At 33.1% G+C, this 12,653-nt stretch overlaps 1 protein-coding gene across 2 annotated transcripts in view; it reads left to right on the top strand.

Moving 5' to 3' along the window:
• Nucleotides 1–12,653, top strand: part of LOC115456135 (serine/arginine repetitive matrix protein 2) — a 127,503-nt gene that overhangs the window by 44,851 nt on the left and 69,999 nt on the right. The window contains exons 2-6 of one of the 2 annotated variants that reach the window (XM_030185046.2): nt 6,698–6,888; nt 7,063–7,099; nt 7,527–7,696; nt 8,169–8,241; nt 8,499–8,692. In XM_030185046.2, the coding sequence (XP_030040906.1) occupies nt 6,769–6,888; nt 7,063–7,099; nt 7,527–7,696; nt 8,169–8,241; nt 8,499–8,692 (594 nt within the window). In that variant the 5' untranslated portion in view covers nt 6,698–6,768. The remainder of the gene's footprint in view (nt 1–6,697; nt 6,889–7,062; nt 7,100–7,526; nt 7,697–8,168; nt 8,242–8,498; nt 8,693–12,653) is intronic. The other variant, XM_030185048.1, reaches the window with a different exon arrangement.

The raw sequence follows: 12,653 nt of genomic DNA, 5'->3' as shown, positions 1-12,653 counted from the left end.
ACTATTTGCCCAAGACTGAAGTGCTTAGAGGGGCTTAGGCAACCCGCCGACAAAGACGAACCATAATTTCACCATGCGTACAAATGTGACGCACCTATCCTACGTGAGATAAGAGCAACTGGGAGAATCATTACGGCAATTATAATAAAAAATATTTAATATAATATGAGTCCTGTATTGTACACTGTCCCACTGCTGGGCACGGGCCTGCTCTATACTACGAAGAAGGGTTAGGCGTGAGTCCACCACGCTGGCTAGTGCGGATTCGTAGACTTCACACACCCTCGAAATTCCTATAGAGAATTTCTCAGGTATGCAGGTTTACTCACGGTGTTTTCCTTCATCGTTTACGCAAGCGATAATAATTAACAAAGAATATACACATAATTATTGAGAATAATCAGAGGTGTGTGCCCTTGGGATTCGAACCTGCGGACATTCGTCTCGGCATTCCGTTCCACACCCAACTAAGCTATCGCCGCTTTTCAACATTAACCACATCAAGTGATGACATTTTCATACAATCCAATTGGCAATAAAAAGTGGCGAGCCGGTCACTCGCATGTTGATTGATTACTTTAAAGAAACACAAAAGACCTTGTCAATTGGCGTGTCGTGTCAATATTTATGATGTACCGCCCCCGTTCCATTACATTGGCTGGAACATGTCGAGATTGGCCCCTGATAGCTCCCATTGTGTGGCTTATACTTGTCATTAGGGTTGGCACGCAAATTGGTTGAATAGATTTTTATTTGTAAAATATAATGATACAATTGGATTTTACATTCAGGTTATTTTTATGTTTGTTCAGTTAAGTATCTAAAGAGCTCCGTTAGTATTGATTATAACGAAATTAAACGTTATTTTATTTTTAAATGGTGTAATGTTTAATAAATTAGTGTTAGTTTGTTCTTCAAATAGTAAATTGGGTTTGTAGCATGTTTATTAAATATTCAAATACTATATTATTATCTTATTCACATTTAAAAATTATAAATAATTTAAATACAAAAAAAATATATATAATTATTATTATACAATAATACGGTAAACTGTCAATTTAAATACGTTTTATACTTCCGATAATTCCTAAGAAACGACTTTCTACAAACAGGCGACATTTTAACAACCCAAAAAAAATCTAGTACGCACGAGTGACAACCCTAAATACAAGGCGATACTCCCCATTAGCGTCCGTCTAAATATTGTATTGTACGTATATGAACTAAACACTTCATTGTTTGGAACTCGGGTATGTCCGAGTCGAGATAGTTCGTAGCCTCCAGCGGAACGATAAAGCCTGAGTTACATGAATAAGATGAATCGACTAAAAATAAATAGTGATGTCTTCATTGTTGATGATAAATTACTTTTGTAATTTTGCGCTTTGATGTGATAAAAATTATAGAGGGATGTTTATTATTGGAAATAATTTACAGTAGTCTGGAAAAAGAATGTTATGATTAATAAGAGATTAGTAAAATGGTAAATTTTGTAAAATGTACGTAGATATTGTAACTTTGATTTTTCGCACGACCAATTATGAACTTCAGAATTACCATTTCATACGCTTTCCACTACAAAACAGTATTAGCAACGTTATATCTCTCAATTTTTGGTCTAAAACCACCACTACACAACTTTCACTATCACTAATACATGGTGAGGGTTGTGACTTATGATTATAGATTATTAATCTTATTTTATCATCTTTTAAAATTTAAAAAATGGAATCTAAAATATCTGCGCAGTATAAACAATATTTGAATTAAGAACAATAGTGTCCAATTAAACATTAAACCCGATCAGTAATGCAGTGTCAGTGCGAACGGGCGCATCTACAAAGTGGCGGGCGGCCTTGCGGCTCGTCTCGCTGCGGTGGCCACTGCAAGGGCGCGCCCCGACACTGACACTGATGCCTTCATTGTTAATTCCTATTGTCACATTTATTGTCGCATTTATTTAAATTGTTTTTGTTCCGTCACTTAAAAGCTTATAGTTTTAAAAGTCCATTTTTATCATTTACATCTGTTTAAAAATAATTTTATATGCGTGAAGTTTGTTTTAAAGAATGCGGATATTAAGGTAAACGAGAATCAAGTTAAATAAAATTGGCGTTGTCTTTATATAGGTTTAAATAAATATAAAATAAATGGGTCGATGATTGTGATACTATCAAGTAGGTTATAATAACATCATTTATACTATAACGTACAATATTGCTCAATTCGGTTGAATTAATTGGAATCAAGCGATTTAAATTTGTTTACAACTTACAAGTCAATGTATTTACAAATACATTGAACTGGTTTATTTAGTTTACTCAAATTGTACTATTGAAATAGAAACTTGAGGAAACACGCATGCTAGCGGATAAGCAATATATTAAGTCTTACGAAATATTGCATTCCACGAATTACAATTTTGTGTTATTGAAAATCGTCGTTTACTATAACTAACTTACCTAGTTGTAAACGTCCCTATACTTGAGGTTAAAATGCTAAATGCTTCCTAAGTTTATTATTTCCTTTCCTGCTTTGCTATGGAGGGTAGTGGAAAATTAATATTTTCAACTCCTCCCTACCTTTTTTATTTTATTTTTATTTTAGTACTAAATCTAAATACTTACTGTTCGGCACTGTAGGTCTTTTGTATTAAACTTGTAATTGTAACATAACGTAGTTTGTATAATAATGACTGTTTGATGCCAAAATAAATAACAAAAGATCTTTGCGGGATAATGACAAATTAGTTTTCTCTGGAACTCGCCAAGCTTCACTGATCGGTGTCATAAAATGCGTGCCACTGCTGTTCCTGGCTTACAGGAGTTGTAGTGGTGGGCTTGAGGGCGGGAACGTCTCTGTTAACAACAATATTTGATTTATTTAATGTAATGTCTTACCACTTTGATTACGGTTCGTTAACTTGTCAGTTGTCTACTTTTATTGTCCATTTATCATTCTTCCATGAAACTCCAATATTTGTTTAGTATCATGGCTTTGTCTTTATGTCGGTAAAAGCCGTTTGAAAGTTCGATAACCGTTTAAAACAAATATTTACACAATCTATTAGTGTTTGCCGAAAAGTGGCCATTGTGTAAACTTTTGTATTTCCAGAAACTATAATATAAAGATAATATAAATAGAGTCGTATTTGAATATGGTTTGGGAATTAAATCGCTTTTTTTAATCATATGTATACTTATGGTGAAGGGTCCATATAATTCGATTCTTGCCGGCTTCCCTTTTGTAATTTATGTAAAATGTAATTATAATTAAAATGATTTGCGGACCGCATTTATGCAAATTACTATCTACATGAAGTCTTGGGGTCCCTTTCGAAAAATTTCACCCTTCGCTACTAATGTATCCAGTTTGTTGTTTTTAAAAAGTTTTGTACAAAAGTAGAGATTTTTCTATCCCGCTATACATCTTTTAACGATAAAATTATAAAAGGTTATATTTTTCTAATTATTTGTTGTGAATTGGAAAACACTATTTGGTGTATCAAGGTCGTTAGTACAAAATATCTTCAATAAAACTAATAAATGCGCTATAATATTTTTTTTTTATCTGTTGCACCGGCGCGGGAGCATGAAAGCCTCGCAATGTGTGAACATTTTGACACGAACGCTTTAAAAGCAAGTTTTGTCGATAAGTCGTCGAGCATGTAAAACATAAACAAACATGTTTATATTCGTAATTTTATAACCGGTTTCAAATCTTGTTTAGGGTTGCTACACATTATTTCATTATTTCCACGTAACTATAGATTTTACTCCGTCATTTTTATTTAACTCGTGGTAACTTAACTTTTTTGATTTATTTTTATGACTAAATTTTGCATAGAAAAAAATCTGATAATCCTGTCGTAATATTAATGAGGTGGATCCATAACGGTAAAATATAATAAAAGTCAATTCTGTAGAAGTGCGGTTGTGTGTCGATGAACTTCATCGATAACGTCGCCGCGCGCATGTCACTATAAATCAACATAATAATTTGTCACTTAAACCACTAGTGTTGCGACTGGTCGATGTCAATTTATAAATTAGCAAACAAATGTGCTAAATTAGGCACTAAGCCGTTTATTTAATTGGTCAATTTAATTTATTATTAAGGTTAGAATAATTATAATTAATACATTTAACTTTGTGATTTTATTTTCACTAAACGTATTTTACCAGGTAAACATATTGTAAATTTTCGAGTGGTTATCTTAATATGTAAAGGTTTTATTGAATTTATTAATAAAATATTTTATCTAGTAAATAAAATACTCGGGTATAAAGTCAGTAACTAATTCAGGATAGAGATAAGTCTAAATACTTTATATAGACAAATACAAATAGTACCAAATCGTTTTAATAAATAAAGCCGAAATAATTTGATACAAAAGTATTTAGAATGTTTAAAATTCCATTGGGCATTGTCCATTACGGCAGTCACAATTGTAAATTTCATTAAAACATTTAACCGGCACCGCGCTGTAAAACCGCAAATATTTGCGGTCGCCGCACGAATTATGTTGCCTACAATGAATAGTTAATTATGTAATAACAATGATATTAATATGTTTTATTAAAATAATGTTTAATAAATTGACGTATGTGGACAATACTCTAGCAGATTATATTGATTTAATTAAAAACATAACGTTTGAAAAGGCTTAATGAATGAGTTATTGGTAACAGAATATTTTACTGGTGGTAGAATACTTATATATTTTATTGGCCCGGTTTACGGCCACCTTACACAAGGTGTTAACACACGCCAAGGTACTCACCTAAGTGTACTCACTCGACCCACGTAAGTGCGTCGCATTCCGGGATCAGGCTGTGTATATCCGTGTCCTACAGGCCGGCATGATTGTGTCGACTGTAGAGGGAAAATGATCTGATGGACTCAAATCCACATACCATCAGGTACGGTGGGGTAACTTTGCCGGGCAAGCATTATGAAATATACAAAGGAACGAAATTATACGGCTGCACGTCCATATCATGTCCAGGTGGTCGTCTCAGCATAAAGCTGTGTGGTAATGTAAGTTATTTCATAGCTTTATGAAATGGCCACCTAATTTATTTATTTTTTGTTGTCGCGGAGAAAGTCCCTTATTACTACCACCCAGGCTTTTTGGCGGGCGACTGAGCGGTTATGTTAACCGTTGCCTTACGGCCCGACGAAGAGCCGCCGGATTTAGATGGGGACCTTCGGGCAACCCCTGGGCCGAGTCCCTAACCCTTTATCTACAACTTAACTTGCAACCGAAAATGTGCAGAGTTGCACGAAAATGAGATGGCCACCTAAAATAACCTATGTAATGTTTTAAGTCTTTCTGATTTAAATTGAAGATAATTCTGAGACTCTCTTTAAAACCGACCTACATGTTTTAGCTACGAAGGTTGAACATATTGATAAATATTGTTAACATGGATAAATAGAAATTATGCTATATCTCAGAGGAATAAAATTTGCATTATAAGTTACATAAAGTGAGGGCTAATAATATTGTTCCGTCACGTCCTTTTTCTATTTTTCCTCGGGGAGTAAACCGAAATGGAAAAACTTTCCTTCTCGTACATACCGATATCTTTTATGGTAGCGTATATAAAACTTTTTTTATTAAAATAATTCGTTCCCATTATTGGCAAACATGCTCTTAAAGATAAGACCGCCAATTGTTACACTAGATAAAATAAATGAATTTCTATGTTTTAGTTATGATTTTCTTCATTACATGCTGTAATTATGGAGTTATCTATATTTTTAGTTACAATTAGTTTGTCATTTGTATGGGAATCGCCGATGAATTAAACAAACATGCCGCTTGACCGTCAAGTACCATTTTTCAATATAAAGTAGTAGTGTAATTATTTAATAATATCAGATTAAAGGATAAATTATGGTCATGAAAGGGCTATTGCCTTTATTGTAGTGAGATAGTCGGAGGAAGTCAGGCCATAATTAAGTTCAAAACCGTTTTAAAAATACTTCGAGTTAGAATAAATTAAACTAAGATAGATTAAAACATATTTAACGGTGTTCTGTTGATTTACATGATAATTACTTTATTTGCTTTATTACTCGTAGTAGGTAATATAATCTATCTTGCTTCATTCCAACTTTATATCGACATTTTTGTCATATTTCGCAGTCCAAAACATGTCGTTGAGTCAGCGAACACAATAGTTATTTTTTTATCTTTTAAATACAACTTATGTTTGAGGATTCCACTTGAATTTCCCGAACTATTAGTCTTTGCCGTTTGTGTAACAAACTACCACTACCTTACCATCGATGGCGAGAATGGATTATCTATAACGGTATTTAGTTTTCCTTATATATTTGCTCGTCTGATATATATAATGTATCAATATATAGGTTCAATTGAATCGTGCGGTCCCAGCGGAAACAGCGGCATACAAACTGAATACTCATCGAGGTACTACAGCATTGTGCGCCAAAAGAAAATGTTAATCTACAGCTCATTAATTAAATTACAGCTAAACCTTGATTTTCCTTCAGTCGATTATCGACAGCGTGTTGGCACACACATTTTTTCATTTTTTGTGTTAGATTTTACACATCATTTGTAATATTTAATAGGTTCGTGATTATAAATAGTTACTTATTTTAATTAAAGTGTTATTAGTTTTGATTTCTTATATTTCAATATAATTATTGTTTGTTAAAGAAATAAGGAGTGATGTTACATAATAAGTGAATGTGGACTGATTTTTCAGTGCGTGAATTTTATGTACTTTTATGGTGACAGTATTTACACTTAGTGACCATGGCGCCATCAAGCGACGGCCACGCGTATTATTACGTTTTAAATCGATGTTACCTGAGCATGAGTGCGACTTTAGTAGTTTAAGCTACTCGGTAAGAGATGGCGCTGCATAGAAATAAAATTTGCGCGATTGGTTTTAAATTTTAAAAACTATTAAAATAATTATTTCCATTTTATTTTGTTTTTGTATTTGAATTCAATGAAATATGATATTAAACACAATTTACTTAAAATTAAATTATAAATTATTTCTTTTGTTTTTCCAGGCTGAGCCGGGGGATACCATAGCTACAACCAAAGAAGGTTTGTATTTTTTTGTCCTTATGCCGAGTCCTAATTGCCAAGGTAATGTTTCTCCGCCGTAGTTCCCCGGAAACTAGTATCTATTCTTATGTAGTTAAATCCGCCTGGATCCATAATAGGTTTTTGGAGTAAAATTCTAATATTGGCATTCGATTTGCATGAGCTCTTTTGGTTATACTTGGATAAATAAAACAAATAGCTCTATAGTATTTGAGGGAGTGGTTACTAGTTCTTAAAATTACGATATATTATTCTAATAATCCGGTTTTTCCACAACAAAGGTTACAAAAAATCTCAATATTCTATTCGTGTTTTTGACATTTGTTATCGTATAATATTGGAAGGTCATAGAACATACTCATAAAATAATAAAAACATTTATAATACTAAGATATTGAGGACAAAAATATATCACTAAAAATTTCAGAGGAATGGGTCACACGCAAGACGAGCGAAGTGACTACGACCCGTCAGATCGCCACGAGAGTCAAACGGGAGCTCATACTAGAAGATGGGCGCATCCTGAGCGACTCCGGACCGAAGATATCCACCTCCGTCAACGAAGACACACACACCACCAATTTTCAACAGACTGAGGTACATTGTAGCGATCTTTAGCTCTACAAATCGTTTCGTTTGAAAAGATTGTTTGTGTAGTACCTATAAACCGGAAAATTAGCCAGTAGGGTAACGCTATCTTTAGGCGATCTATTCACAAAGCTCCCATAAATATTCACATTAATAAAAAATATTTTATTACATGTATGCGTTGCCAGCCTTAAAGGAATTGGGGATTAAGGAATGGGACGGATGTGTTTGGGCCATGGGAAATCTGTCATTATAATTTTATGAAACTTCACAGAGAACTGGTACTTTACGTTGGTTTTCTGCACACTGTGGTACTATCTCTAGCACTATTAGACCGTAGACAAACAATTATCTTTCATTTTACATTTACTAATCATATTTTTATCCGATTGCATTGGCCAGGGAGAACTAATTAAATCGATGTGATATAAAATATATTATAATAGACCGTGAGTGTGATTAAAATTAATATTATTCACAGCATCGAGTGCCCGACGGACAAAATGAAGAAGTCGCGGATGAGGTGGAAGGCGCTGTCGGAGCACGGATTGAAGGTAAAAAATAATTAAACAGAAATTTGCATGTATTCATATATAGATGTAATTCTTTGTATAAAGTATTTAGGGAAATACTTTGATAAGTTTAACCAATTTCATTTTATTTACCGACCGTACTCAAAATTTAACCAAAAATGTAATTAGTCGTATTGTTTCAAAGAGGGATGATATATTTTAAATTAACATAAAAAAGGCGATTACTAATCTCATAATAAAATTCCCTATAATAAAAGTTTTACGTTAATTATTCGCAGAATTGGAAGCCACTCCGACTACTGGCGGGGAAGTGGCACCAGCGGGGGCCAAGGTGATGGTCTCCTCGAAAGTGGTCGCCAATCCTGACGGGAAGGTCCGAGAGAGTCATGATAAGAAAATCCTCACGAGGAACATCACAGAACGCGTCAGAGAGACAGAGGAGCGAATACACAGAGGCGATACCACGCATGAGGTAAGTTTTTAATTTATAACAGGTTGGCGTAATAGAAAAGTGTGCTAGATTTTTATCTGTAGATTTTTTATGATGTTGTGGAAATATTTAGTTTTAGGGTTATTTAGGTCATAAGATTTTGAAATACCGAGGTATCAAATTCTTCGCAACATAATTTTAAGTTCGATGAGAAGAACATGTTTTGTTCTTTAAATCATTTTGATATTTTTAATACAAATGATTTATACAGCGCATAAATAATAAATGGCGCAATTAATATTAACCTCGTTTTGTCTTGTTATCTAGACGGCTTTTAAGCGACAATACATAGATCTCCTTGTAAGTGTTTATCGCACACATAAATTTTAAAGCCGAATAGTAAATCTCGTGGCTTCATATAAATATATCCAATAAGCCGTCAAGGGATGATCGGCTTTTATTTATAAGCCGTTCACGAATGCTTTTAAAGCCATAGAGCGCGATGACGGAACTTATCTACGTCGTAAGATGTGAGAGACGCGTCGATAGCGCGTCAGAAGTTCGATTCCGTTCAGTCCAAGGTAGATATCGTTGATACACGGTAATGGAGTCTTGAGAAAGGATTGCCAGTTAAACAAGTATTTTGTACGCGTATAAATCAAGAATTTTATCGATATATTGTTCGTAATTAATAGCATTGTTTTATTGTCAATTCGTATCGTATTCTTTACTTAAAGTAAAAGCCAAAGAGTTGCCATAACAGAAAAGTAGTAACAAACGATATGGTTTAGGTAAAAGTAACAACAACTTTGACCGTCACTAACAATGAAGAAACTGGTCGTAAGTTTTATGATTACCGATGTTTTACTATCACTGAAATATAAAATGAACAATAACGGATCGTGCGCTCGACGTGTTAGCGGCTTGGAATGCGGAAATCCTTTAAGATACGATCCTTTGATGCTGTGTTCAGTTAAAATTCTTGCGTTAATTGATAGTTTCGACAATATAGAATGTCCAAATAAGTCCACACAATGAAGATACGTTATATTCAATAATATATTTTTATAGATACTCAAGTGGTTTATTACAAACTAAATATATGGTGATTATTTCAACGACTGCTTATTTATATTAATGAGATTGTAATAACCCATTTAACTATCAAATGAATACGTTAAATTCCCTGTCAGATGATTATGAATGAATTATTTTGCTTCGTTACTGTATTTCAAATTTAAGCTGATCAAACATTTGTTTAGCATCGTTGAGTTTAAACTAATTTGTTAAACGAACGGTGATGGTTAATTTAATGTTTTGGTTCATGAATACGTAAAATATGATGTATATTTTACATATTTATAGATATTTTGAGGTCATTTTAGCTGTTGAAGTTAATATCACCGAAAACACTTCTTAGTATTTAAATACTGTTTCTTAAGTAGACAATTTTACTAGTGTGAATTAAGGTGTAAGAATACCATTAAAATGCATCCAGTTGGTGCCAATCCATAGCTTATTGTGTATTTAGTGCTCTGTTGGGTGAGTTCCGCGTCGAGGTCATGATGGAATCCGCTGAAGGCAAACATGATACCAATTAGAACGAACTATCGTTACCAATGGATTAGAATTTAAATAGCCAACTAACTAGGGGTTAGGCGGTTTAAATTTTATTTAATGATCGCGCTTAGTCACGAGTACGTTTGTTATATTATTTAATAATACATTTAGCTCTGACAGATTTGACCTAATCAATTGAGGAATTGTTGATTGTAATGAATGCTTTGAAATTGTATTGTACTAGACCGATGTGCAGTTTTATTAACCAGTCACGTGAAATTGAAATTGTTCGATATTCAAAATATGTTTTTTTTTTATATTTCATCCATGATTTAGATATTTTCCTAGTGCAGTGGAATAGTCTCGAAAACGAGTGTTAACAATGTATTTATTACTCATAATTCACACTCATACTTATTCGCCGTCATTCGGAGAGATTTCGCCAGTGGTCTAAATGACATCTAGAATAAAGCATTCTATACAGTTTTACGAATAAATAAGGTTCAGATTAAAACCGTACTGAGTTACATCGAGTTCAACGTATATTAAGCTAAATACCGCTATATCAAGTTTTAAACAATGCCTATACGGAACGGTGGGTAAAATTAAATGCCTCATGGTATAAACTCCGTATGGTACCTACCACCAGTTCCAAGCATCGACATTTTAATGTGGAATACTTAATGTTTCTTTATTTTAAAATGTTACGAATAGTGATTTAAACGACGTAAAGTATGATTTTAGTATTTTCGGGTAAATTAGAATCAGGGGCCAGACCGTTGATTCAAAATGATTGCTTCTATAATTGTAACTTTAGTATCTATTGATTTGTGAACATCTAAATAACGCATAAGCTGTGTTGTCAGATCGGACTATCCATAGCTAAAAAAGAAACAAAAATGTATAATTGTAAAATGTAGGTAGATGTTGTAACTTTGACTTTTCGGACGACCTAACCCCTCAGTCCCCCATGACCATGAACTCTGCAAAGTCTTTTAAACGTCGGGAAAAAATTATAATATAAAAAATTGCGACGAAATTTGTAAAATAATTTTATTTCAGAAACAATTATGTGATATCCGTGTTAACAAATGTCAGAATTAGAAATAATTATGAATTGGCGGTTATCACCGTCATTTGCACTTACCCCAACATACTACGTCAAAGTAGCGAATTACAAATTCATAAAGCATTATATTTAAAACATAAATTACAAAATTTAAGCCTTAAAATTAAAACATGCGCCGCTAGACTCGCCCTTTCCGAATAATAAGATATTTAAATGTTTACCAATGATTCACGATCACCTCGGGGCTTGGGATCTCTTTATTTTTATGCGATTTTGTAACGCGTATATTGTTAATAACAAGTTATGAAGGTTATGTTTTCTTTTTATTGTCTACTTAAAGAATTCTGTACTATGCGAATAAATCGCGATCTCTTTGAAGTAAAGTTAAAGCGATTATATATTAATGGGATTTGTACGCGAACGATCGAGAACATGTCATCGATATTTTGTTGCGTGAATGGCGCGAAAATAACGAAATCGTAAATAAATAATGCTAGAAGAATCTAGATATTTATTTTATGGTTTTATACTCTTTTGGTAAATGTCAGAGTACTTATGACGTTGCTATATTTATAAATATCTTCGTTTAAGATGTAGAATTATATACTAATTGAGATCTTTATTTAACCTATTTTATTTGAGTTTAATATTTAATTAGCAAACATATCAGTTCCCTTCACATATTGCTTTATGTTCGTGCCCTTTCGGCAATTGGCATTATCATAATACATATTTTATATAAGTAGTAAATTTTATTTTTTTGAAATTACTTAACTCTATAATTTTTCAAGCTGTTTTATGACATACCTTCTAGGAACCGTAGTATTTCAAGTCATTTTTACAAATATTCTTCTACAATACATATTCCAATAACCCAATACTATCTACAAAATCTAGTCAGTCCTGCCAACAATCAACATTTGTAACAATCGAGAAACAATAGTAATACGTGAGAGGCAAAATGGAGCAGCTTCAGAGATGAGAGTCCACATAAATCGATGGGGATTTTGAAATTATAATTTGTTCAGTGAGATAGGTCGCCGCGGGCGCCGCGCCCACATCCCTTGTAAAATGTTCTACACCTCAAAGCGCTGCGTTTGCGGATTTATTTATGTGCCGACGTAAATTGTTTGAAACTAAAAGTGGTTTTTATTTTGTGTTCGTTGAATGTACTATGTATGCCTATATGTGTGTGCTTTGATGTCGATATATGTCGTAAATGCATTCTTGTTGTTGTTTTTAGTACTAAGTAATTAAAATAATTATTTTTGATTATATTAGCGATTACGTGATTAACATGTTTTAGCCTTAAAATAACGTAATTTGAATTACTTACTGTGATAATATTAAATTGCAATTATTTTTATAATATGT

The sequence above is a fragment of the Manduca sexta genome, chromosome 14 (assembly GCF_014839805.1).
Source record: "Manduca sexta isolate Smith_Timp_Sample1 chromosome 14, JHU_Msex_v1.0, whole genome shotgun sequence".
NCBI lineage: Eukaryota > Metazoa > Arthropoda > Insecta > Lepidoptera > Sphingidae > Manduca > Manduca sexta.
Note: the sequence above shows the minus strand (reverse complement) of the source record. Positions and strands in the feature narration are given on the sequence as shown.